Source organism: Corvus cornix, chromosome 4 (genome assembly GCF_000738735.6).
Source record: "Corvus cornix cornix isolate S_Up_H32 chromosome 4, ASM73873v5, whole genome shotgun sequence".
Classification (NCBI taxonomy): Eukaryota; Metazoa; Chordata; class Aves; order Passeriformes; family Corvidae; genus Corvus; species Corvus cornix.
The window spans coordinates 61,161,879-61,188,372 of NC_046334.1; the positions used below are offsets into that span (position 1 = coordinate 61,161,879).

Genomic DNA, 26,494 nt, shown 5'->3' on the forward strand with positions numbered 1-26,494 from the left:
TAGATGCTGAAGAGAGACACAACCTGCATTATGTCAATGAAGAGCTAGCATTTATAGCCTGTGTCAAAATTATCCAGGTTCCTAACAACAGGTATGTAACTGCCCCCTTACAGCTAAGAGAAACGAGCAGAAATGAGTCTTTTTAATAATATTTATCAAACATGAAAGGGAACCAAGCCAGTCACTGGAAAAAGCATCCCCTGCTAATTATGCCACACTTCAATAGCTACAGTGAAAGAAACTCAGAAACCTTTGGGGGAACTTTAGCCTCTCATGAAGTTGAAAAAGAAATTCCCAGGGAATTAAAAGCTACATCTATCAAGGCAATGACATATTCAGTTTCCAAAGTGGAAAAAGCCAGCTGCTGCATTGCCGTGTAAGACCTTCCTCTTTAGCCATCCTCGTAAAAGTTACCTCCTAGCCAACTGCAGAAAATAATTCTACAGTGCTCTTCTCCAGAAGAAATTTAATTAACCTTTATACTAAGTGCCTGACACTGAAAATAGGGCTATCATGACAGAAGAATTGCTGGTTACTATGAATAACAAAAAGAAGATGCTACTCAAAAAAAACCCAGGTGAAGATTCAACCAAATGGAATTAACATTTTTTACATTTATAAAGGGACACTGAGACCTAACAACAATATCCCAAGCTGAAAGCCCACCTGAAGAGAAGAATTAAAATATTCCAGAGTTGTGCATAGTATTCTCTACAAGAGACATCATCAGCTATTTAAATAAATGCTTGCTGCTTATTTGGGTAACAGAGAGAAAAGGGACAAGAGATGCCAACCATTCAGCTGAGTAATAAGGGTCACAGACAGAGGTGGATAGCACTTAGTCTTAATTTCTTGTGTAATTTTTCTAAACCAACAGTCAATAATTTCCTCCACCAGCATTTCCCAAATATTTTTCTGAAGTGTGTAAATCTCATTTGAAGTTTTGATAAATTACACAAGAAACATCACATGGGCATAAAATCCCAGAACTTACTGAAAAGAGGTTTCTCACATATTTCTCGAAAGCCAACTACAGTCTCAACTACCAGATTTTTCCTATTACCTATCCCAAGTGTTCATTGACAGAGCTGTAATGAACAAGAAGTCAAAAAGATAAAAATGTAGCAAAGCTAAGAAATACAAACTTTAGGAGATTGTTTGTCCGGGTGCTACACCATATGTAACTTTTGTGGGGTTTAATACTGTTCTAAATTTTGTAAGGAGATACAGAAGTCAAATTTGTGACCTTCCTAACTTTTTAGAAAATATTAAGAACAAACACAAAATGCTAAGCCTGCACTATAAAAAAGGTTTCATTAGATCTACTTGATTCAGGGAAAAACAACGTCTGGCTGGAATGCTGCCCAGTTAGCTCCTAAGAGAACAAGCATAAATCTTCAGAGGATGGAAAGCCAAGTATTATTTGCAGTCCTACAAAGCTGGAGGTGGTGGGTCTTTGCCGCAGATTAGCTCAGCCTTGGAATGCAGCTGAAACACGCGTCTCAAACAGATGGCAAAATCCAGGGAAGAGCCTACAATTTGATATCAGCAGCTGTGTGTGAAATACATGCAGGGTTAAGCAGCCGAGAAGAAGCACACTACAGCCCTACCCAACCATGCACGACTGCCTTGGATGATTCAAAGCTCAGCTTTCCAGTCTCAAAACTCGAGACTTCGGTTAGGAATCAAAACTCATGCACACGTGCCACTGCACAAGTGAAGTGAGAAAAGCCAGGCTCCACCCTTCTCCCCAGGCCAGCAGAGGATCAGGGAATGCCCCTGCCAACAGCCAACTGTGCCTCCGCTCCAGAATTTTCAGAGACAAATGTCTCTGCATTGACCCCAGGGATGAAAGTAACATAAAGATATGAATTCCACTGCCTTAAAATGGCAAAATCCTAGTAATGGGAATGTAGGAGAACATGAATGTTACTAGAAAACTGTTCCCATCAGTAGGTAATTTGGGATTTGGTGGAGCATTAAACTTTTGCTTGTACTATTTTTCACATTTTACTGAAAAATAGTTGCTGAATTTCTTAGAACACAGAAGTATTTTATTTGTTCATCTAAATTTTATCCCTTAAAAACTGAAGGGAGTAACACATTTTAACAGCTTTGTCAATTGCCCATATGAAGAAACGGAATGCACTGCTCCCCAAATTTGTGGATGATACCAAATTTGGGGGAGCTGTTACCACACTACAGGATAGGAACATCATTCAGAGGACCTTTCTGACATGTTGGAGAAATGAGCCAAGAAACCCTCACAAAGTTTGCCTAAGATACAGTGTCCTGCCCCTGAGAGAGTTCAAGTGCCTGCAACAGTTGGGTGCCAAGTGAAGTCGACAGTTTTGCAATGGGAAGAAAGAAAAGAGGAAAAATGGAAAGACAAAATGAAAGATTTTTGTGTCCTGTAGGGCAAGCTGGATATGGGTCAGTGGTGAGAGCTTGCAATGACTGAAGTTAACTTGATACTGGGCCAAACCAGGAGGGGTGTACCAAAAGAGATTTAGCCTTTTATTGAGCATACGTGAAACTATGCCAGGAGCACTGCAGCCACTTTTGGGCTCCCCAGCACAAAAAAGAAGGTATTGACAAACTGGCCTAAGTGCCACATAACTGGAGGAAGGCCAGTAAGACCACTATGGGGCTGTAGCATCCAGCATTCAAGGAATGGTGAAGGTGCCAGGCTTGCTGAGCCAGCCAAAGGAAGCAGGCAGGACGCATTCCAATAGCAGATAGCCATTCAGCCATCCAAAGGGGAATACAGCGATGAACAAAGCACATGTTTCCCCAAGATACACAGCAAAAGGACAACAGTGACAATCAAAAGAAGAAAGAAATTTCACAGTGACAGGGCTTTGGGGTAGGCTGTCACTGTTTAACCCCATCTTGGGAGGTTTTCAAACTGGACTGGAGGAGGCCCAGAGCAGCCTGATCAAACCTTCAAAGCAGCGCTGCTTTGAGCAGGACACTGGACCAGCTGACCTGGAGAGGACCCTCAAAATTTTTCCACAATTGTATTATACTCCCAATGCTAAATAATACTAAAGACTATGGACACCTTATTAGTATAATCCATACTGACGACTTAGAGAAGCATATTAAGAGCTACGCAAGGTTAGAAAATACGAATTTGTGAAGGACGTGAGCTGGAATTTTGGTTGTCCTGAACTGGAACAACCTAATTCTTAATTCTGAAAAGACATTTGTCAGAAGCATTCACTTAAATCACTAGATGCTATGTTACACAAAGACACAAAGCTGAAATCATAGTATTTTTAAAAAGTCAATATAAAAGGTACATGGGGCTTATTCAATATAAAAGGTACATGAGCTTATTCCGTAAAAGGGTTTTTCTCTTGACAAGAAGTTTCAGTGAAACTACCTGGATTTCTACCTTTAAAAATTGCTTAATCTGTTAGCTCAAATTCTATTATTTCATGTCCTGCATTATATTTATTTGGCTAACACCAGACAGAAGAAGTGTTCCACACTAGAAGGAGTTTTTTATTTACGCAGCAAAATAATTAGGATTAAGGAGATTAAGTACACTTCAATAGTGCATCTGTCTCCATAAATCATGGCTGATCAGGAACTTCTGAAAATCACTCCTTGCAAACATTTCTTTTACTTTGATTCTATTGTCAGCAAAAGGATTTTTTGCCTTGCAAATATGAATGTGCAGTACTGTCACATTGCTCTTTAGACAATTTTTATAAGGCTACTTGAAAATAAAATTGAAATATGCAAATTTAATTCATCTGGTGTACTGTGTGCCCTCTAAAACAGGAACCTTATTGCGCATCTAATACAATCAGTGTGATCTTTCATAATGATTTTGTGGTTAAGAAAATTTGGTCTATTTTATATTAAAGTGAAGTATTTCAATTAATTTCAATCCAAGCTGTTTAAGAATATTTAGGAAGACCGTATGTGTAAAGATTTTAATAGGGTAGGAGGGTATTTAGCTGTAAAATAAGTAAAAGGCTTAGTGTTAAAGATATTTCCAATAAAACAAATAATGTTTACTAAAACATACACCACAAAATGCAGGGTGCAAGTGTCATTTGTTTGTTACAAAGTTTAAATATTATATTAAGTGTTCAAATATTATATTAAGTGTTTACAAAATAAACATTAAGGTTTTTTCTTATATAACCAATACTAAAAATTAGTAGGATATTGAATTATGACAATGATGTCATAATTCAATATCCTTTTAATGACTGGGCTCTTGCATATCTTTTCCAAGGCAAGCACTGTAAAGTGTCCATTAATCTCACCACTGCAAAAACAGTGCTTGGAGAAATGTGCCTTGCAATGTAAAGGCCTGCTTAAAAACAGTGTCCAAGTTGTCCCAAAATGAATGTAACCTCTAACAAATATGCTATAGTCAATAGCCATGCCTTCCTTTCCATCTGTGCTGATGACAGAGTAAGGCTGGTCTGTTTCCACGGATCACCAACAATGTGAACAGGCTATTTCAGGATTGTCAGGCAAAAAAGAGCAACTTTACTTACCTCTGAAAACGATTTTTAAACCTAATTTTAACACCAAGTAAGTCAGTTAAATGGCAAGCTTAATCAAGGCCTAAGAAAAATTGGCTGAAATAGCTATTTTGTGTACATTTGTACATGGAACAACACAACTGTTCAGACTCAACTACTCAGAAAACAGGGACTGAAAAAAATAATTAATAGCTGTTCTTGCTTTCTTATCTTATTCTCCAAGGTGCCTCTTTACTTTCAAGACATCTGTTTCATTTGTCCCTCCAGTTTGTTACTATCTATTTTTACTTCTGGTTTCATACGTGCCAGCACATTGTGCTGATGCATCTATACAACAAAGGTGTATTTTCTTGGAGGGTGGGGGGAATAAAATCCACAGCAATTAGCATTCCTTAAATGAATGAAAACATTTATATCACTGTTACATTTTCAATTACAGGACCTGACGAATTCCAGTATCATTTCATACTGCACAGAGAAAAAGTGTGTTATATTTTTTGCCAAATACATATTTTACTTTCTCTTATTAAGCACTAGGACCTTACCCATTCAGTGTTGTCTCTGTTGAGGTTTGTTGGGTATTTTTCATGGCTCAAATCAAAATCATGAAGACAATCTCTAATCATATTTCTAAAATACTGACATTTGTACAATACAACCATAGCTGTTTATATGGTCAATATAATTATATCCATATATGCACAGACAATGGATTTTGCTGTTTTCCTTTCTCCTAACTTATTTTTTGATAACAGCCAAGAATTGTAAGATTTTACTCGATTAGTCATGGCTATTAAAGTTAATGGCAAAAATACAGATCTTTTTTCTAGCTGCAATATCTATAAAAAATACATTCTCAAAAGTAATCTGTGATCTGAAATGTAAAATAAATCAACCAAGTCTGACAAGACAATCAGACTGCATCCTGAATTACTCTGTCTGAATTTGAATTACACTATGGCCAGCCCATTTAGGTCATTAATCCCAAAGATGCTGGTTTCTTAATAGTGCCATAAAACACTGCACACATACAAAAGAGCACATTAATTGAAACTCAGTTACAGAACTGTGCTAATATTAGTAACACTGCCTTTCACATCCTTCTCGTTTCATCCCACAAGGGTAGAAACCAACTAAGAACCCCAAATCCAGAGCTGGTGGGGTTAATCTGAAATTGAGGCAAGCATCCCTTGAACTAATTAAATGGAGGGGAGAGGAGAGAGGGAAATATCCCAGTGATCAGATTCTATAATCCCACGTGCTCTCTCAAAGGAAAATAGTAGCATCTAGGAACCCCGCAGTATTTTTTACCTCGTCCCAGATTTAAAGAATGCCCTATACAACAACAAATGCCTAAATTCCTAAGAATTCCCAGAAGAAACTCTTCTCTCAAAAAACCCCACAAACCACTGAATTTAAGGAAAAAATTGAAATTCATCATATGAAAGAAATGGAGGGACTAGAAGGCAGCATCAGGCTCTTGGAGGAAGATATGAACATTTCCTGAGAAAGCCCATGAGACCAGGGGCAGGCTTCCTCTGGCACTGGGAAAAGGAAACAAGAGTTATCTACACACTCTCCCAATACATCCACCATTTTAGATGTAGCTACTGAGTCACCGAGGCCCAGCAAGGCTACAATTAAAATTTTGAATGACTTCACCGGATTTTTTTTTGTGCCATACAGAAAAAAGAGTGCCTTTCTTCATCGCCTTTGCACCACAGTAGGCTGAAAACCTCTACTCTTGAAAGTGAAGAGTTAAGTGTTTCCTTTGAAACCTTTCTTAGAGGAGGTTAAATTCATTTAGAAAATATCCTCCAGAAAAACACATGCCAGAATGTATCAACCTTCTCTCCTCTTTAACACATTTTATAATGGCATGGACTTCATAGCCATGATTTTAGAATTTTACTTTTCTAATACAGAACAAAATATGAAAGAAACTATGTTTGCAGAAACTCCACACTGTCAGTCTTTGCAGTGGTCTTAATTAATGAACGAAATGATACCCCTGAGACTCGATCAACATCCAATTAATTTAAAGCATAAATATTTACTGCATTAACAGCTTTCATTGTCTCAGACAGAAAATCACCAGCATTAAACAGATATTACAGTTTGTAGCTTGCCCTCACCATAATTTTTCCTAAGGAACACAAGAAAAAAGAGGTCATTTCTGTGCAAATTCAAACTGACAAGATATTTTCCAAAGGAAACTGATGTTTCATTCTATTCAAAGTCTGTACTACTTGACATAACATAAACATTATGCTTACTGTAATTTTAGATTTTATTTGCATAGCTATTGTACTGCTAGTTTGTGCAGATAAACAAATAGATATATGCATATATATAGAAAATATGGCATTATCAAACAGAAGTGTCACTTGATGAAGACCTTTCTAAATGTATTGCTGTGTACAGCCCATCTTAGATTCCTTACGTTTTACAAAGCTGAATAATTTGGGGCACCCACTGACAGGAAATATCGCCTGGATTTTGATTTTATACAAACAGCATAATCTGCCATCTGTGCTGAAGTCCTAGGGTTTATGAAGCGTGAAAAAAGCCTGCTGTCCTAGGCCCTAACTTTGCTGCTGCTATAGAGAAAATACAGAAAATCTGAAAGGGCAACTTTGCTTAAAATTGAATGACCTGGATAAATATGCAGAAGAAGCAAAGAGACTGTCTTGTTTCAGCACAACTGGTTCCACCGATTTAAACATAAAAACTCTATGAGAATTTAATGTTGCCATCTCACAAAGGCGTTCTTGCATTTCAAATGAACAATCCCTGACTTGTTTTGGTCACCAGGAGTATAGCTGTACAACTAGGAAGGGGAAGTTTATTTCTTTGATCTGCTGAGAAAATTCATCCTGGCAAGTTTCGGTTGACTTGTATTCTATTTGGTGGGAGACAAAGCTTTGGACCGTGTTGGATAGGCTAGGGAGCCTAAGGTTCTTCTTTGCTGTAAGGAGGACAAAGCAGTGGAAATAGTGGCCTGCTGTAGCAATCGGTACTGATGGAAGATATCACTGCCAAAGGCTGCTTTGGTATTTATGGGCACATACAGCAATATACCAATATCTGCTATAAAGTGAAATAAGCAGCATTACTTAATGAACTTACCAGCCTGCGGATCTCCCTCTCACACTCCCGCTTTATTCTATTGATCTCATCCTGGTGGGACTGATAAGCTGTACGCAGGTCCGCAGCCTTCATTTTATCCGCCTGCATAATGTTGTTCAGAGCTTCTTCAAGCTGCTTTTTGCCAGATTTCAGCTCCAAGATCTCTTGTTGCAGCTTCATTCGTTCCCCGTCGAATGCCTTGCGAGCCTCCTCCTTTGCCTCAGTCAGCAGCGCCGTCTTCACTTTGTCAGCCGCCCCGTCCCGCAGGACATTGACTGTTGACTGCAAACGCTGAATTTCACCATCTTTGATTTTCACCATTCTTGCCACCTCCTGCTCATGCTGCCGGATCAGTAGCTCTCTGACACTCTGAAGTTCCTTCATTTTCTCCTCGTGAAGCTTGGCTTTCAGTTCAGAAACATAGGCAGTGTGCTTATGCTGCTCCTGCTCCCTTTCTTGCTTAACCTCTTGGATTTTTTCTCTCAGTTTACCCACCTGGAACAAAATAAAAAATACTGATTAGCAAGCACCACTCCACTTTTAAAAGTCACCAAGGAAGCTGCTTCTAAATTGGTATTAAAAACCGATGCTGTATATTCAAAAGCAAAGACTGCATGCCTCCCTCCAGTAAACAAGTAGAGAACCAGGGCTGGAAAAAGGCCATGTGCATGTTAAGGAATCTGCTACAGGGGTGTGCAACTGGCAATGAGTTCTCACAGTTTTAGGGAATAAAATAAAACTGAGCAACACACTATCTAGTTATCTCCTTATTTCCTGTACCAACCACACCAGGCTACTCGCACCCATAACCCCTCCACTGTGCTCTACAAGAAGATGGAAAATTAATCAAAAAGGGAAAAGACTTTTTGTTTATGCTGGGAATGCTTTTATTTTGGATTTCTTAATTTCTTAGCTATTTTAACGGGGAAGTCCTTATTAGATAAGCCAAAAGAATTGGCCTTTTGAACAATCAAGTCTACTCAATGGACCTCAGATCTCACCCCACAACTGAGACTATTCATGTCCCCAGACATTTCAGAAAATATAGGCCAGTGACTCTTAAGGGCTGGGGAAGGAGTAGTGGAAAAATGTTACAGCCTATTATAGTAACATCCACTGTGATGAAACCTCATTATAAAATGATGCTCAGCAGGCTGCATGGAAAGCAATATTTTTTCCATGTGGGATTACGTGTTAATTCAGAATAAAGGGGGAAAAAAGAAGAAGACTCACTTGTCTATTGCAGTATACCAGAAAGGCTATAATGTATTTCATCATTCATAGTTTCAGTAACATCTTTCTACTATCCCCATTACAGAGACTGCCAAAACCTCTATCAGATGCAGAGGTTTCAAAACCCTGTGTTTTAACCTTGAGTGACAATACACATTACATACCAAACAGTGCTTCATGGTAAAAGGAGGCTACCAAGCAGCAGAATGTTAGTCACTGCCACATCTGCTTCTATCTATGCTACACAATGCTGTGATCTGTAGCCCCATTATACATTTAATTTACACTAAATTAAGCCAGAATTGCAACTTGATCAGATAGGTGTCCAGTCAGGTTAAACCCATCACAACTTGACCTGAAGTCTTCAGACAGCTGGGACAGCAGAGTTTTCCTATGCAGAAGATGTTACAATCCTCTTATTTTGAACAGCAACTTTGAGAATTAACCAACTCAAACTTATCCTTGATTTAAAGAAAGAAAGAGACTAGAGCAGGAGAGGGAGGAAAGGTATCTACATTTTAATGAGAGTAACCTAGATGCACTGATGACTAAACACCACCTGGGAGAGCATTGTCATTACAGCTGTGGAAAAGGTAGCAGCTCTGAATCAAACACTGTCACAAGTAGATTTTATCGATATTGTCACTCTATTCCAGGATGATCCTGAGAACGTATCTTTATTAAGACAGATAGAGGTTGGGCTTTTTTCCCCAAATGGTAAATCTGGCTATTGGAAATTATCTTCAGGATATATCCATGTGTTATTTCTTTTGGTGGGACGACACTGAGTTCCAAGCCTACAGTGGATAGCAGTGATTTTCAGTGCTCGCATTAGGGTACCCAATTCCATAGGGGAGTCCACAGCAGGGAGGTTGGAATAAATGATATTTAAAGGTACCTTCCAAGCAACACCATTCCATGATGCTGTAACAAAGCTAAGTCACTTACTCACCTATTTATTATCAGAAGTAAACACACTAGTTTATAGATAAATTTGCAAATGAAACAACACTCATTATTTACTTATTGCCTTACTGATGAGCCAAGCAAATTGAAATTAAACTGAGCAATGAAACCTAGTAATGACAGCTTGGGGAAACAAACTGTATAATGGCACATACAAACACAGATAATATACCTCCAGAACTACAGTAATTTTAAATTAGTCATATTGTACATAAAGCATACAACTGAAAGGCAGTTTTCAAAACAACACATTCATGAGCATAACTTCCTAAAAGCATTTTTAATAAATGAGAAATAGATTTTGACATTTTGGAGGAGCACTGAGTCACACAAATTAGCATACTTGCACAATTTTTTTCATCTTTCACTGAATTAAGGAAAGGCAAGGCAACACCTATATGCATTGTTGCTGTCTGTGGGAACACTTATTAACCACTCAAAGTAACTGAGTGGTATCATACATCACTACTAATTTTACCTAAAAGCTTCAGCAAGAGCAATTTAAACAAGAAGAATTAGAATCCCTCAAAAAACCCTGGATTTTTACACAGCATCTTAAATGCTTATCACACCTCATGACCCACAAAAAAAGAGAGGCATCCCAATTCTCAAGGTCTTTAAAAAGTCTTTTCTTACTCCTACTTTTTGTCAGAGAAGGTGGAAAGTTAGATCTGTCTGTTAGATCTTCCCTGAAAGCCATAAGCTGTCCTTCCTGCACCCCTCAGTCCCTCTCTCCTGCATCCTGTGCAGCTCTGCACACGTCTGGCTTCCAGAGCAACTGACTGAATGAAAATAGTAGTGTGGCATTTTCCCATATGTCTGAGTCTCACTTTCAAAATGAACCTAAATTTTAAAGCAATTTCTCTTTTTTAATTTCTGGCACTCTTTCTGTAATTTTTTTTACATGAAGAAAGCTATTCTATCGAAGAAAGGAAGCCAATAGAGAAACAAAGTCCAGCAGGATATCAGGGCACCAATAAAACAGTTCTTTTCTACCATTCTAAATGGAAACTTTAAAAACTGGTGCACATCGATACAATATTGTTGTCATAGAAGAAGAAGTTAGTTTCTTCAAGAAATAATGCTAAGCATCATTGCTTCTTCTTTCCTTATGTCTAAAAAGTGCCTGAAAGCAGGATTTCCTTTAAAACAATATAACTATATCACCCTTGGATATTTGCATCTGTGCTGTTTTCTATGGCAAGGTGCTTTGCACACTTGAGACAGAAAAATAATAGTTCAGCTTTATGACCAGAGTCAATGGAATAATTTTAAAACTATGCATTTCTAAAAGGCAATAACCTATTAAATCATATCTATTTCCAAGCGCTACCAAACCACTGCCCCAATAAAAATGTTATGATAAGAAATTACTCAGGACTACCTCATTTTTTTCTCTTGGATTTAACTGCAGGGAGTTTTAATTTGTGGCACAATAGTCAATCACAGGACGGATACTCTCCACACTGCTTTTTGCCAGGAACTGCAAACTTGAATGCAAGAGAAGGTGATCAGGAATAGTCAGCATGAATTCACCAAACGGAAAATATGCTTGACCACTGATAGTCTTCTACAATGGCATGGCTGATTGGGTCAGTGAGGGGGGAGCACTGAATGTTGTCTACCTTGACTTCAGCAAAGCTTTTGACACTGTCTTCCATAACATCCTATAGTAAGCTCAGGAAATGTGGGTTAGATCAATGGACAGTGGATCAAGGTAGATGAAGAACTGGATGAATGGCAGAGCTCAGAGCATCATGATCAGCAGAGTAGAATCCAGCTGAAGGCTGGGGAGCACCAGTGATCAATACTGGGTCCAGTCTTATTCAACTTGTTTATCAATGACCTTGGCCCTGGTGAGGTGCATCTGGAGTATTGTGTTCAATTCTGGGCTCCACAGTTCAAGAAGGACAAGGAGCTACTGGAGGGGCTTCAGTGGAGGGCCACAAAGATGAGAAGGGGTCTGGAGCATCTCTCTGAGGAGAGACTGCAGGAGCTGGGCCTGTTTAGTCTAGAGAAGAGAAGACTGAGAGGAGACCTCATCAATACATATAAATATCTCAAAGAGTGTCAAGAGGATGGTGCCAGGCTCCTTCTGGTGGTGCTCAATGACAGAATAAGGAGCAGTGGCCATAAACTAAAACACATGAAGCTTCACCAAGCTGCTCTATCACTCCCCTTCCTAGCAGTGAGGTGATACAGTGGAAACTGAGATGAAACATCTCATTTATCTTAACTCCTAGATGTGATCTCAAGCCTACAAATGTACAGTCACAAATAGGATATGGATATTTAAAAGCAGTAACTGAACTTGGTGAAGATGGAGTGACAGCCAATGCTATAACACCCTGATATCAAGAACAAAGTATTACTTGAAATATCAGAAGACTACCTTCTAATTTTTCCTAGCTATCTCAGTGGGAATAGGTACTTTGGAATATTTGTTCCTAAATATTCATGGACGTTAGCACAAGCATTTATAAAACCACTGAGCTGACTGCCAAGACCATGCTCATTCACAGCAGCTCCTTGTGCTCATAGCACTGGACTTTAAGGTTCAGTCAGAGGGAGTCCTGTCTCCACTCACTTTAAAATAAGTATAATTTCTGTGCTCTGGTCAACTCCTTTCGTTACTCATTACCCAAAGGTTGGATGTCTTCCAACAAAGCTTTTTCACTATCAGAGCGAGGGTAGTATGAGAGCCCCTGCTCAGCTCATGCATTTCCTTCTCCAGGCTCTCCATAGGTGGCAGCAAACCTACAGTCCCAGAGGACATCCTATATCCAACAGGCTCCTCAAAGCTAACAAACAGGTGTTCCCAAAACAAGAGACAGTACAGGAGAACCAAGGCAGGGCTACAACTTTTGCTTCACCCCTTAGGCAACATACATGAACCCAGCTACTCGTGTGATGGCCAAAACACCACCAGCAAGATCCACAATGATGCACATCCAAAGACCTGCAAACATCAGTTTTGGATGAGGTATTGCATAAACATGCACTAGAACAACTTTACAGACGAAATTTCCTTACGTGGATCAACAACCAATGAAACAAGATGAACTAGGAAAATATGTACAAAGTTTTGAATGTCTCTTGGGTAAAATTTTATTTCTGAGAATGCAGTATTCTGCAGGCAAAAGTATGTTACGACTAATTTCCATTTGTGATGTCTCTCATCAATTAGAAGGTTCCTTCTCAGACAAATCATTAATATAGGCATATACATGAGGGAAAAAATAGTTTAGGAGAATTAAATTGAGTAAATTGGCCCCACAAGAGTTTGTTACCTTTCCTAATACAGTTACTGTCCCACGGGTCACAGAGCTGTCTGTTTAGCAGCTTCAATACTTCACTCTTACCTCTATGCCAGTAAAGATATCTAATTTATTATGAATTCTCTAGGTACAGTGTTTTTACTTCTCTGATACCAAGAAATGATTTCTCTTGGTTTTGTTACTATTTTTGAACTACAATCTAAACAGGAAAAATCTCTATGGCTTTGATTTACTCATCTTGCCAGTCAAGGCATCCTGTAGCTGCTGCACAGACTGAGAGGAGGCTGGGAAATAAACTACACATTCAATTCCAGTTAAATGATTTAGAGCAAGCACCACAGCAAAGATGAGGGAAAGAGGTTGACAATCTCTTCCCCCGTCTGCATCCTCCCAGAAATGCACTCCAGCACACTGCAATGTACACTTAGTAGGATTTTAGATCACTCTGGCTGTAATTTCCTCTTTCCTCTTTCACAGATTACATATGTGAGCTCACCCATTTCTCTGCACACATATGTGCACAATACACAGATCTGTCTTCAGTAACAACCTTAATACACTAGAAAATATTAAATTTTTAAGCTGAAGAAAGGTGAAGTAACCAAACTGAAGCAAATCTTCCTAGACTGACTATAGTGTAAGAAGTCTAGTTATTGAAGATGTTCCTGCAGCTGTCATCGTCGAGTACTAACACCTCATTCTTAGTTGAATCAAGAGTTAAACTTGATGCTATTACAGGTAAAGCATCAAAACTGGAAGTGTATCAGGGCTAAACTCTTCCTAGTGTCCATGTAATTTTTTTTTAATCAGAGTTATTTAAAGATGAAAAATTAATTCATTCTTCTGTCCAAGGTGTAAGATAAATTTACAATTATGTGCTCTTTTAAATTCAATTTTAAAAAGCATAATAAAATTCACATCCATATTTCTACATATAAAGTTATACAGAACAAGACAGGAAATAAGATAACTAAAAAGGAAAATTTACTAGTGTAAATGTAATCTACCATCAACTCTTAGGTCTCCAAACAGAAACACTGAAACACTAAAAATGACAGTGAAATAATACAACTTATCGACCAGTAAATTATAAAGGGTATTAGTCACTACTAAATTTCATGGTATGTGGTTTTAAAAAGCACAATTAGTTTGTGCCACTTGTTTTAAAATTTGTTGTCATTATATCAATCAACAGCAAGAGAAGGTGAATGAGGAAGCCAGTAGCAAAACCCCTGACTCATCTGTTCATTCATCAATACCCCTGACCCGTAAGAGATTTGGCTTTTTGCCTTAGTCTGTGAAGAAGAAAAAATTCCAAGGCAACACAAATTTAGTTGACTGATACATTCTGAACCTATTGCATCACTCAAACAAAAATTAAGGCTTTATGGTTTCCTTTTCCTCTGTAAGAAATAAGTTCATTTGTTGGTGGTTTTTTTGGTTTACTTTGTAAATTAAAATGTAAAAAATAAGACCTTTCAAAGCTGAGTATCACACAAGGATGTTAATGAAACTAGAATGTACAGAAATGCTGTTATTCAGGTGTTCCACATTTTACACTGATATAAAGAAAAAAGGCTAGAACAAAGATATGTTATATAAAGAGAATACATTTTCAGTGCACCCTTGCTCCACTCGGTAAGTTTTTGAGACTCTTATAACTACAGTATCCCCAGTCAAACACAGATAAATTCACCTACACATGGATTAATCTCCAGAACTGCCATGTGCAAATTCAAATGCACTAATTGATTTTAATAAACTAACAGAATAGAAATAACCTTACTGGTTTGTCCATATTGTAAACCACCTATGGAAATATATAAAAGGAAATGCTAATCTTTACAAATATGAATGTATTTGATGAATTAATATAGTTTATCCTATGTGTCCTCTTGATTACCCAAATACCTGTTGAACACATGCTAGACAGACAAATATTGGTGGATCTGTTTCATTAGCAATGAAATGCTAATGCATAATGATGCATAATGCATCATTGAATAGCTCAGAATGATGCCACACATAACCTCAGGACATCAAATCAGGACTCCCAGACAGACAGTTCCCAGTTAATTGATATTCTTCATAGGCATTTGAAGTGACATGCTTTGAATAAGGTGCTGATGTTTGGTTTTGAAGATGATTCTTTTTACAACATGTGATTTTCAGTAAGATCAAATACAAAATTCCCTTTTCAGTAAGATAGTGCCATTTGTATTGCTGTGATTGCACATTTCAGTGTCTGGGTGTTTGGGGATATTTGCTTCTTTTTGCACACTACTAAAAGAGTTGGCATCAGTTTTAGTTTATCAGTTGTTCTGATCTCACTCCTCTGTCATGTTTTTTCTTTTATGACTAACAGATTTTAGTATCAAACTCATGGTTTCTAGCAGTGCTACTGTTAAAAGAATGATCACAAAATAGAGACAGACAAATACCTTGGACTTTTCTTGCTGAAATTCTATCTGGATGTTGGTTAGTTTAGTTCGCAGCTCCTCATTAGCAGCTTGCAGGGCTTCAGTCTCCATGTCGGACTTCTCTCCCTTGGCACGACTTTTCTTTGACATAATTGTTTTTGAAGTTTAAAATAAAATGTTTGCTCCACACTGAGCTACCAGCTAGTGCCTTCTGCTTTTAGCATTTAAGAGTCGTGCAGTGGTCAACAAAACCTTTCATACAAATCTCTGCCATCATGGGAGCAGTCTCTCATGGCCTGGAAGAAGCAAAGTGGTGGGAACAGAATTAGGCTACAGCATTGATCAGAATCAAACATCAGACTTAACATCCATTCTTAAAGCACACTGAATTTCCTTGAATTATACTATAACGCATAATGTACCAGAGTTTGAAAGAAACAGGTAAGAAGTTACACAATTATTTCACCATCTCTAAACTCTATCCACTGTATTCAGATGTTCACGGAAATAAAAGTGTTTACAGTTATGGTGAATATAGCATATAAACAGAAATTATATCTTATTCAAGACCTGACTAGAACCATGCTCAGGATTCCCAGAGCATGGGAAAACCATGGCACAGAGGCACAGAGAAAACCATAAATTAACTGAGGTAGTATTTCAGTGGGAATAGTTTATTTCCTGTAGTAAGAAGAAAGCCTTTATCTCCCTAATGTATCAGTTATAATGCATAATTGTATTATCCATAATTATCATCACGTTTCACATCCTCAGCATCTATTAAAAAGGTATCACAAAAATGGAAAAATATTTTAAAATGTTGCTTAAAATATCATATATGTAACCTTCTCATGTTCAGGACTGATACTGTTTGAAAAGCTATAATGGAAACAAGAAGGTATTTAACTTCATTTTCATTTCCCATCATGCTCTAAACTTAAAAAACTGTTCAATTATTTTAATCAGCTTTATGTAATATTCAAAGAGAATATCAATAGCAAAGAACCCTAATTCCCATAATTAAGAAATCCCATTATTAGTTTGCTTCATGAGTAGTTATAGAAGATTAATCTGTGACTTTTTTCCTCTCTGCTTTCCTCTAAGAATAACCTGGTGCTCCATAAGAACAAACTGAGGAACAAGTGCTATCAATGCTGAACTAGTTTCCAAAGCCATGTCCTCTGCTCATTTTAAATATCCACATAATTTCATTATTAAATTGTCAACAAAGCAGAAAGCTTACTATTTTAAAACTGAACAACATTACTGGAGTATTATATTTCCAAGAAAATTGCTATCAAATTGCCTTCAACAATAAGCTGCTCTGTCCAACCTACTACTGCCAGGGAGTTATTTTAGAAATTGTATTAGAATGAGAATCCCGTGCATTCCTTAGCACATACTTTCTAAAGGGTTAGTGACCAATACCTCAGGTGTGACAGACAAACTAAACAGCTCAGTTTTGTTCTCCTCTTCAAGGACTGGTAAACAGGTGGTGAGTTAAATATCTTGCTCAGAATAACAAGTCAAATCAGATGAAGAGTGAACACAACTCAGGACACCAAGTCTCAGTCTGTCTGATGATATTCCCATTGCGTTCTTTCATTCATAAAAAGCAATTTTAAAAAAAATGAACTTTACCAATTATTTGCTAACGTAACTTAAGCAAAATAGTTGTTTTGCTCTAATATCAGATATCTTTCCTTCAAAATATAACAATCTATTGAGTTATCCTATTCAATAAAATTGTATCTGTTCCTTATATTCATTATATGAGCATTTTAATACATAACCTATGAAAAACAGGAAATTAAATACATATTAATTGTATTATGTATAAAAACAACCTTACAAAAGAACTACCTTACAAAACAAACACTGGTGCTATTGTGATTTTACACACAGTAGTTGATTCAAGAAAAACAAATCAGGAACATTCTCACGGTAAATTACAAAAAGGAACTCTTTAATGAATAGAAGAAATGTGAAGAATTACTGTTCTTAATAAAGGAATTTCATGCTATTTATCTATAGAGTTTCTATGCTACTAAAGTCTAAAACTATATTAAACCACTGTATTTCATCCAAAATCCTTAACTGTATGGAGAATCTGAATTCAAAATCAGTTGCTAGTGTTACTTTCCTGGACAATTTGTAAAGAATAACTAAAAAAACATAGATATGCAAATCCAATCTATAATAATTCCACAGTATTTACAATGTGAAAATGGAAATTAATTGTTCCTCATCTCAAAGGCTATCTGCGCTATTCAGATTCTATCAAGGAATTATTCCTGAAAACATCTCTAGAACAAAATCTCTGATGTAGCCAAATTATGTATGATTTAATTCAGTAGACAATTAACTTAGTTAAGGAAACCAAAACCATACCTCACTGGCCTGGCAACATGAATTTTAACCTCACTAGATCCTGCCCTGTCCCTTTAAAACTACAGTTTGGAAAAAAAACCCCAACATTTAAGTGTTTGCTTCTCCATAAGAAAAATGAGAAAAGTTAAGTAACTGTGCTCAGTGTGAATACGGACAACGTCCAGAAACAAAGCCACCACATATATTTTGTTCAGTAATAACCATTTCCCCTGACTGTAGCATGTTCCCAAGTATATCATGAAGATACTACGCCATTCAGTGTGAATATTTAAACTTACATTATGTACATCAGGGGATGCCTGGCACTGGCCAGGCATAACTCTCAGTGACTGCAAAGCTCATATTCTGTCACAGAGTCACCATCACCCAGAGACTTGAAAAAATATGGTTCTACAATCACATACCAGAACCATTCTGTTGTCTGCATATGAAAACATGCAGGTCTAAATATAATATGCAGTACTTAAAGCTGTTCAAATTACATTTAATACTCAAATTAGCCTTAAAAATTAGAGAGTTAAGAATTACTCTTTAAAGCACTCTTTAGAATTAAAAAAATTCTCAAAGCATTGCTCTCAGTCTTTCTCCTTTAACTTGCACCATTTGAAAAGTGTACCATTCAAGTAAAATAAAAGCTTAGACCCAGAACCTGAAGAAAATCACCCTCTTCTCTTATAGGCACAGAAGGAAGGAGAGTGGGGAGGGGAGCAAAAACACCACCTCCCAACCAAACTAAACATAATAAACTCTCCAAAACCACAAAACAAAACAAAAAGAATCAACAACCCCCCTCCCAAACCAACAAAAAAAATAAATAAAACAAAAGCACCGAAAACCCCAACAAAAAAACCCAACCAAACAAAAAAACCAAACAAAAACCAAACCAAATAAACAAAAACCCCACAAAACAGAAAACCAAGAAACAACCACCCATCAAGCTGTACTGGTGGGCATAAAAAAAAGTTTCCATTTTCACTCTTGCCTAGATAACTCTTCCAGCCTACCTATTTCAAAAGCAGGAACTATGGCAACACAAAGCCTATCTATATACTCAGGCACAGAGCACAGACACACAAGGGCTGAAGCAGAGAGTACATCCTCTCCTTCCCAAATGAAAGGGACAGAACCAGTGAGGGCCTAGATTCCCTTCTGGCTGACTACCCACATTTAATGTCTGGATAAAGGTCAGGACAAAACAAAAACCCCACCAAACAACTTGTAAACACAGTGAGAAAAAATTAAGGAAAAGAATACTCCACTCTAACAAAATTTTACTGATGCAGACGTTTCAACCAACAACCTATTTATTAACTCACCATATGTCTGCTGAGAGGCAAATTCATGACGCCACCAGGATACAGTCCCACAATCACTTCGTGAATAAAAATAGCCACTTCCTGCACTCTGAGTTCTACACACTTCTTGCAAATCTTGGAATCATTTGCATGTATTTTATATTTCACACCAAAAAAAAGGACAGGAAAGAGTAATGGATTCTAAAGCACAAGTCATGTTTCCAGCAGTCTCTGGAACATACCAAGTTTCTCACTTTACTTGATAAGTATAGGGGCAATTGTCACTGAAGAAAAACAACTAAATAAACTTGATTGGATTTGAATCAATTGTTCAATAGTTTGGGGGACTGGGGTGTAAAAGATCAAAATACTTAACACGATTTCTCTTACAGGTATTTTGGGAAATCCATTGAATTCTTAACATACTAGAGAACCAATCAGCTGAACAATGTCCTAACTTCCAATTTCTCTTCTATTTGCTTACCATATTTAAACGATCCTTTTTATCAGTACCTCAATCTCTTCCCTGATTTTATCAAACAAGACCTTAAACTATGTGATTAATTGCTATACGATGATTCTAGATGTTAAAGATTAATAAAACTTAAGAGAAAAAATAAGAAAAATCAGTACTGCAAAAATGTGAAAGTGTAACGTCAAAGAATTTTGATTACAAAGAATAAGGAAAAAAATAACCCAATACTTTCTACTGAAAAGTAAGTCCATTTAAAGAAAAGCAAGTCTTTAAACATGATCCTGTATGAAATACACAAAAATATGCAGAGGGTTGTATCTTTAGAGTGAGTCTTTCACTAACAAACAGTAATCAATAGGAAAAGTAAGTACACCAATAAAATCAAGTAATAAATATGGATAACATGATAACACGAAAAATTTACTGAATTGTATCAACCAAAATTCTGCATTCCAGCCTTATTTCAGGCTTCAACAACATTATTCAGCTGCAATAAAATTTTTGGAAAGTGAAATTGTCAATGAGTCATCTCAGCTGAAACATCAAGCCGTAACTCCGGTACTGAAGAGAAATAATAAAGCTTCTTCATCTAGACACTACACCTCCACATAAACAGTGTGCCCTTTTACTTCAGCTTTTTTTATTTCAACCTTTCTTTATGATTCTGCAGAGCCTGGTGCAAGCTACCCATAACCCTCACTGTGTTTGTGAATATAAGATGTAAGTACATTCTCAGCACAGCACAATCCTGTACATTCAAGAAGTTTAAAATAAATTTTATTACTGTTGCATCTGACAATAGTAAATGCAGTTGATACAGGTACAATGTTAACTTCAGAAGTAACTTGCAGTTCACCTCTATTATAGTTTTAAAAAACAGTGATAATCAACCAGTTACTGTATCGGAAAGACAATGTTCATAGCTGCCCAAGGCACATTTCTCACAAGGTTCAGATGACCTACATTTACTGCTTCAATTCTCAGTTTTATGTTATAAAACATGACTGAATGGATAAAAGCAGAAGAACCTCTACAGGACTGTAAAATAATACTCTTCCCAGCCAAAAAATCTAAATACAAATTATCAGTATAATTTTCTAAGTATATTGTAGACTGGTCACCTTACTGCTACCCCTCTGTTAGTTACCTACAAAGACAGATCTATTTCTGTAACAGTAGAACCTTTGAGGGTTATTTTCAATCATAGCCCACTTATGGAAATACAGAGCTTCCTTACAGTGGAACACTTTGTAAATGTCACTTGCAATTTTTTGATGGGAAAAACCAGAAACATCTTTATTGTTAACTAACAGCTCCACATTCATTTTTTCAGATTCACAGCCTAAAGTCCTGAGCCATTCTTGCTTTAATAAGAATACACCTTATAGGGTCAAACTATATGGAAAGCAATCACCAAGAAACTATACGCATTTCTTAATTGTTTTTTTGCCAAAAGACCTCATAGTAACATAATCCTGCAGAGCAATGTGGAACAGAGCTTTCCTTGGTAGAGATTACAGCGTACCATGAGTTTGACACTTGCTCAGATTTCCACAGCAGGTGACATCCTGAGGATGAGCACTGGATCTTCTGTCCAGGTTAGTAATTGCTTCCGTATTTTTTTCAGTGGCATCTCAGCAAAAGCAGTCTGTGATTCTGTCACTCCACAGTCTTTTAGAAAATTCCCAAAGCTCTCAGCAATCAGTACCCAGATTTTAACTTCTCACCACGAACCACTGACTTCCAAATCCTTATACAGAACTGAACTAGTTAACAGAACTAGTTTGGCAAGTTCCTGAATTAATTTCACCAATGTATTCATTTTCTCTTCAGTGAATTGGTTGCCTGTGACACGTGTGCATCTGTTAAAACACATGGAACTAAAGTATGTATCCAAGTCACTGCATACCACCAAAAAAAAAAAAAGAAAGAAAAATAAAACAAAAAAGCTATATTAAACTCATTTAGACCCTATGCACACACAAATGTGTGTGTGCCTACTAGTAGCAACCATGTGACACAGAATTTTTATTTAGTTGGTACTACTGCATGCAATTGGATAGCATCCAGTATATTAAAACCTTCATTCCAGTGAAAGGACATAAGCAGCCCACCAAAAAAAAAAACCCAAAAAACTAGCTTTTACTTTAAAAGGAATTATCACAAGTAAAAAGGAATCTTTTTAGATTTAGAATCTTCTGAGCAGAAAAGGACACAGCAGGAGGAAGGGATTCTGCACCTCCCTTCTGCACTACACAACATTTTCATACACTAGGAGTTACTGATAACTTAACCTGAATCCCTTCTCAGCAAGCTGTGAGCTTGATTCCAGGATTTTCAAGTAAATAAAACATATTCACTGGCTTCACTGAATGTATATTCTTTATTAACATTTACCCAATTTAACTTATAGCACTGTTTCAAAGATTTATCAAGTCATTAATCATTAAAATTGCTCTATTAGCCCTATTAAAAGACAAAATGCTACAAACAGAAGTCCTGTGATACATATAAAACAAAAGAGACACTAACACAGAAAGGCAAAGTTCAAACTCAACTAAAAATGATACCACAGAACCCTCCCTCCACAACCTTCACAACTCAGCTCTGTTACACAGCCAGAGTGCTTTAGGCTGCTGGGATCATTGCAACTCCAGAGAGACAGCTCTAAGCAGAGCTGTTCCTCTGATGTCGGGGCCAGTTCCTTCCTTTCCAGCATGGATAGGAGCCCAGACCCAATGCCTGCTGTCTGGCACAGTGCATGAGCCTCAGGACCTTCTCATTGTACCCTGGGTGTTATGCTCCTCACTGAGGAGCAGCATTCCCATTAAAGCAGAACATTTAAGAGCAAAAACAGAACGAGGAAAAAAGGGCAAGTTACAGCATTTCTCAGTTAAGGGTAGATAAATAGCAAATATGGAGACAGATTCTAATATCTTTATTGACTATTACTGACACCCCACAGATGTAATCAATCTGTCAAATTTAAGCTTTTGGATTATACTGGACCAGCTTTGTTTAGCTATTCACCTGATTTTTGCAGGAAGCTTCCTTTAGGTTTTTTTAAAACCTATTATTATCATTATTATTATTATTATTATTATTATTATTATTACTATTTTATTGTAAAGAGCTAGAATAACTAAAACCTGAAATGAGAAAAATTAAAAATTCAGGGATGACAGCTGCATAGTAAATGTACAAGGCAACTGACAGGTTTGGGGGAAGAGGTTCAGATTCCCAATTTGGTGACTCAAGAGAGAGGAGGAACCTCAATGAGAGAAACCTAACACTTCATTGTATCTTGAATATTTATTATTTTGTAAATCAACAGGACAGACTTGAGAGGTCAGGTAGGTGTATGGAGGAGAAAAGGTGCTTCTGGATGTGGTATTAGTTACCAGCTGAACAGTGAAGCAGAAGAGGCATGATTTCATTCCACTGTCTCTGATGTCAATAACTATTTTATGCTGTTGACTACCTTTACTAAGTCTGCAATCTACCTCACACTGTGCCAGACAGCCCACATTGCCACCTCACTGCTCCAGCACAGAAGAATCACACAGCTCGGTGCAGAGCAGCACGAGCACATCAGTCAGCACAAAAAAGAATTACGACACTTCTTCACCTACCAAGGGGCGGCTCAACTTTCACACAACTTCTCATTAGAACCACAACTTTTAGCCAAAATGAAGATATCAGCCTATTCCAGTAATACAGGAAGAGTGACAAAAGAACATGCTTTATTTTTTCCAAAGCTCCCATTGTGCTCCACTTTGCCAAGTCCCTTAGCTCCAGAGATCAAAGTAAATATATACACTACAGAACTAGCAGTGCTGTTGCTTAGATTTTGAAGTCACAGAATCCCCAAAAGAAGTACCTATCTGTGCTCAAGAATTTAGGACCTCAACCTTGTGTTTGATTACTGCATCAAGGACTCCTGCTCAACTTCAGTGATCCTGAACCCCACATTCAAATCTAATTTCAAATCTAACTGGATAGTAATTATTATCTTATTGGCAACACACAGGCTAAGGTTTGATGGATTTTGGTTCCACCTACAGTTCTGTCACAGATGCCTTGTATTTTCTTTACCAAATCACTTAATCTCTCAGTAAAGTGGGCATTGCACTTACAGAAAGACTATCAGAAATATATTCTGAGGACAGTATCGTGAAATAAGAGACTGGATACTGCATACTGGTTATGAGAAATGAAACTTATGAGACATAGAAAGAGTTCGCAATTTTTTTTGGCAGGAATCATCAAATTTAGTGTCCCACAAAACTGCAATTCCCTCGGAAGATCTGTTAACTTTCTCACAGCAGTGTTCTGACAATCAGCCAGGTAAAACCGGTATTTCAAATTTAAAACTGGTATTTGAGTGAATGTTCATTGCAGTGAACAGAGTTTAAGTCACTCTGGTAACTGGCTGATGCAACCGCATCACCTGGGATAAAATATTTAAACTGAGTGTTTCAGCCAGACAGTAGCTTCTTTCCTCTCTCAACTCTCTGAAAAGAAGCTGTGCAAGGGCTTCAAACTACAGACAGTAAAAAGCACAGCTAGATACTAACACAGCAAGAGCCTGGAGACAAACTTTTTTCTCTCTCTCTGGTTGAACAGGACAGAGACAAACAGGACAAAGCACAAGAAAAGCACAGAGAAACTCTGAACTAAAGGCTTTCTTTCTGTAACCATCTTCCAATACCCACAAATAGAGAACGCTTCACCACCGTGAGAAGACTACAAATAAAATACCCTCCTGGTAACTGCCAGCAAATTTGATTCAAACCATTCCAGACTTGTTGGAAATGTTGTTGGCATGCTGGCCACCAGAAATACAAATGTGCTCCCTGAAGATACTTAAAGTTGAATGTGGTGGCCATGAAGACTTGCAAAAAATATATTTATCCAGATACATATATCAACATCATAATTTTAAGGATAGCATCCCTCAGAATGTTAAAAAGCAGACACATTCAGTCATGGTTCACCTCAAAAAGAGAGAAACAGGCAAGTAGATATAAATACAGAACTTCAGAAATACTCTGTGACACACCGCTATAGACTGTGATACTTTCTGTTGTCCAGATTAGACTGTCCCAAAGTATTCTGAAGCTCAGAAATTAATCAATGCACACTTATTTATTTATTAATTTATGCATTTATATATATATGGAAATAAAGCTTCCTAAAATCTTTCTAAATTTGGGATAATGTTACACAGAACCAGAATACTTGCACAGGTAACTTTGAGCTCTCTAGTATGCAAGTTGTGTATGCAACTTATGGGGGTATCCAGTTTATGGGGGCACAGCATTACTAGCAGTGTATCCTAAACTGCTGAGTGTTGTCATAGTCAAGCTGATTTGGATACTCAGGGGAATTAAAAAGTGATTTGTTGTTCACTCTGAAGAAAACATCCTTATCTCTCTTTACCTATATAACATCTCTCCTTCACTGAGAAATCAAGACTTCATTTCACAACACTGTTTCAGAGAGGAGACTGTGAAGATGGTACAGTGTTTTGCATAAAGTTGAAGCCAAGACGTGTCACCTACAGAAGTCCCAATGCTTAAAAGGAGAGAAAAATGTTTATGCTTCATTGCTTCAGAATACAACCTCCTTCTTTGCCATGGTTCCTGCAAAGAAGGTTATTCTCTGGAAAGTCTAAATGGTTCTGTAAATCGTGTCTGACCATGGACAAAAATCTTTATTCAAGTTGCAATTCAATCGTGCAATTTTGATACAGCTGCAATCCTATCTATTAATCCAGTTGTGTAAAAGTATGTTCATATAATTTCTGCTATGAATTGATCTTAGTGTGCAGTTCTGTTCCTCTTCCCACCTCGTCCCCTAAAAGAGGTGGCAGAGGGAAGCCTCAAATTTAGGGTCCTAGCAGTGGCTTTACAAACTTAGTCTTAATGAAGACTCAGTGGAAAAATATGGAAATAGGTATTGCCAAAAACTATTCTTTCTACATCATCTCCCTAAACTTTAGGTGAAAGTGTGAATAAGGTTTTGCTTTAAGGTTAAGGTTAGTATGGCTATGGCAGTAACACTGCAATTTTTCACCTCCTACAGAGCAAACCTATACTAGAAAAACTGAAAGCTACATGTAAATCAAGACTTAGCTGTTACCTGCGTACATTGCCCTTGTACATGAAAGGGGAAATGCTGAAATGCTGCCTGTTTCAGTGAACAAGGTGAAAACTGGGAGATCTTAAGTGAAACCATGCTCATTCGCCTCCCAGGGCATATCAATTCAAATGGCTATGCTACAAACACATACTCTTTAATATTTTTTTTTGCAATAGACATCTGGAAACATCAAAAAGATCTTCACTAATACTTCCCAAATGTTGTAAGGGATTAAGAATTGACAATTACTAGATGTTTTCTTTGAGATATGCAAGTCTTCACAAATAAATAAAAAGGTTATGTGTTTCCTTTCACTGTCCCAGAGTGTGCATTTTTAATTCTTCCATTGATTGTTGGAAGTTAATTGAAATGCCCAAATACTCTTCCCCTCCCCTCTACTACAAAATCTCACATTTTTGTCTTGTGTTGTAGTAACATCTTATCTCTGTAATAAGCTTTTCTCCACATGCATACATATACTGCCATAATAAAATTCCATTATCAAAGATATTTAATATTCAAAACATCACTTGGAGCTATTGACATTACAAATTAATTTAATTGAGAAGCTGAGAAAAACAAACAAAAATCTAGAAAGACAACCATAACCAAGAGAGAGCATATTTATCAAGAAAAAGCAGCAGGTATTGCA

The 26,494-nt window shown here is 37.3% G+C and overlaps 1 protein-coding gene across 11 annotated transcripts in view; it reads right to left on the reverse strand.

Annotated features, from left to right (window-relative positions):
• JAKMIP1 (janus kinase and microtubule interacting protein 1) overlaps window positions 1-26,494 on the reverse strand; it is a 228,040-nt gene that overhangs the window by 148,378 nt on the left and 53,168 nt on the right. For all 11 annotated transcript variants that reach the window (XM_039551318.1, XM_039551319.1, XM_039551316.1 and 8 more), the window contains 2 exons: window positions 15,559-15,833; window positions 7,641-8,135 (listed from right to left, as the gene is read on the reverse strand). In XM_039551318.1, coding sequence (XP_039407252.1) covers window positions 7,641-8,135; window positions 15,559-15,687 — 624 coding nt within the window. In that variant the 5' untranslated portion in view covers window positions 15,688-15,833. The remainder of the gene's footprint in view (window positions 1-7,640; window positions 8,136-15,558; window positions 15,834-26,494) is intronic.